Here is a 1,853-nt window from a genome sequence, read left to right as displayed (position 1 = left end):
GCGGGGGCGGGGGAGGGGCCCGCGGCGGAGGGGGAGGAGGATATCCAGAAGGCGCTGTTCGTGGGCAACTACGAGGGCGCGGTGGAGCTGTGCTTCAAGGTGCGGCCGCCTCGCGGCCGCAGCATGGACTGCCTGGCGGCTGCAGGGGCGCGTGGGGGTTGCGGGGGCACCTGGTGCTTGACCCCGCAGTTGGGGCGGTGCGGGGCAGTTGCAGCACATGATCCTGCCCGCGCAAGCCTGCCTTGGCGTGTTGAATACAGCCAACACAGGGTGCTGGCAAGTGATTGCGCCGCTGCCAAACAAGGATCCTGCGCAGCACTAACTGATAGCACCGCCGTGCTCTCGTCTATCTCCTCAACCCCCCATTCTTGCGTAGGCCAGCCGCCTGGCGGACGCGCTGCTGATTGCCAACATCGGCGGCGCCGACCTCTTCAAGCGCGCCATGCACCGCTACATGCGCCGCAGCCCGCGGCCCTACATGACGGTGCGCCCGGCGCCTGGGTTGACGCGCAGCTCGCTTGTTGTGGGTGGGGCCAGGCGGGTGTGGCTGATAGGTGCGCTGGTAGCGGCGGCCGGAGCCCCGCGGCGGCGGCGGCTGACCTGGTCAGTCGGCGCGCAAGGCACCGCGTACCCAAAGCCGCCGCGCACCACGCCTCGGCGCTGAGGTGCCGTCCGGCGCAGAAGCAGACGCACGCGCGTTGCGCCCCAGGCCCGCCTCCCCTACTCATCAAACCAGCTTCCGCCGCCCCTCCTGCGATACCCCGCGGTCAACCCTGACCCCTATCCCCCTCAACACACACACACACACACACACACAGATCCTGTCCAGCATGGTGGAGGGCGACTACGCGTCCCTCGTGAAGACGCGCCCCGTGGGCCAGTGGAAGGAGACGCTCGCGGTGCTCGCCACCTACACAGGCGCGCGGCCCGCAGGCGCCCGTGTTTGGCCGCGCGCGCAGCTGCACCAACCCGCAATCCGCCAAGGGCTGTCCGTCCGCTCATGCTCTCCAGCTGCATCAAAGGGTTTACGGCCCTCACAGTGACCGCCCGGCGCCTGTCCTGGTGCTGATCACTTGTGATCTAGATCGATCCAGATCGCAGCCTCTGATACACCACAAAACCCCGCCCGCGCCCGCGCAGGCGCGGACCAGTGGGCCTCGCTGTGCGACGCGCTCGCGTCGCGGCTGGCGCAGACTGGCATGCACCACGCCGCCTCCCTCTGCTACGTCTGCGCGGGCAACGTTGACCAGGTGGGGCTTGACGCACCCGTGGGCCCGCCTCGCCCGTGTGTGTTGCAGGCGCCGCCTCCGCGCGGCCGTGGGTCTGGCGGGGCTGCGCATGTGCCTGCACTACGCACCCTCTGCCGGCCTTCCAGGGCACCCCGCCTCCTGCATCCCTGTGCGTAAGCATCCCTGACGTTATCAACACCATTTCTCAAGCCTTCCGCCCTTTCCCACCCTTGTTCAAACCTCCCGCTGTTGCCATCCCCTCTTCAAAGGCGGTGCTCTACTGGAGCAAGGCCGTCAAGGCGGCCGGCGCCAAGGGCGCAGTCCCGGTGGACGCACTGCAGGTGTGGGGGGGGGACGCTTTGCCCTCGGGCGGTAACGCGCCGAGCAGGCCTGGTCCGGTGGCATTAGGGCGAGGGCAGGGTCGCCAACACTGGGGCCAATTCTATGGCCCCTCAGAGTATGTTGACGCCTGCTGTCACCTCCATGGTGAATTTCATGGCTGTTGTGCAGGCCCATGCTTTTGTGCCACTGTTCAGTGGCCGCCCGCCCAACGGAGGTCCCTGCTCTCTGATGTCCTGCTTGTCAACACCACTGCGCACCCCGCCCCCCTCCACACACACACAC

At 68.0% G+C, this 1,853-nt stretch overlaps 1 protein-coding gene across 1 annotated transcript in view; it reads left to right on the top strand.

Annotated features, from left to right (window-relative positions):
• MNEG_14615 (Protein transport protein Sec31B) overlaps positions 1-1,853 on the top strand; it is a gene marked incomplete at both ends in the record, with an annotated part of 3,230 nt that overhangs the window by 998 nt on the left and 379 nt on the right. Inside the window, 5 exons of the mRNA XM_014036913.1 lie at positions 190-197; positions 377-484; positions 819-939; positions 1,141-1,250; positions 1,499-1,570. Of these exons, the coding sequence (XP_013892367.1) occupies positions 190-197; positions 377-484; positions 819-939; positions 1,141-1,250; positions 1,499-1,570 (419 nt within the window). The remainder of the gene's footprint in view (positions 1-189; positions 198-376; positions 485-818; positions 940-1,140; positions 1,251-1,498; positions 1,571-1,853) is intronic.

Source organism: Monoraphidium neglectum, assembly GCF_000611645.1.
Source record: "Monoraphidium neglectum strain SAG 48.87 unplaced genomic scaffold scaffold04628, whole genome shotgun sequence".
NCBI classification, from domain to species: Eukaryota; Viridiplantae; Chlorophyta; class Chlorophyceae; order Sphaeropleales; family Selenastraceae; genus Monoraphidium; species Monoraphidium neglectum.
Note: the sequence above shows the minus strand (reverse complement) of the source record. Positions and strands in the feature narration are given on the sequence as shown.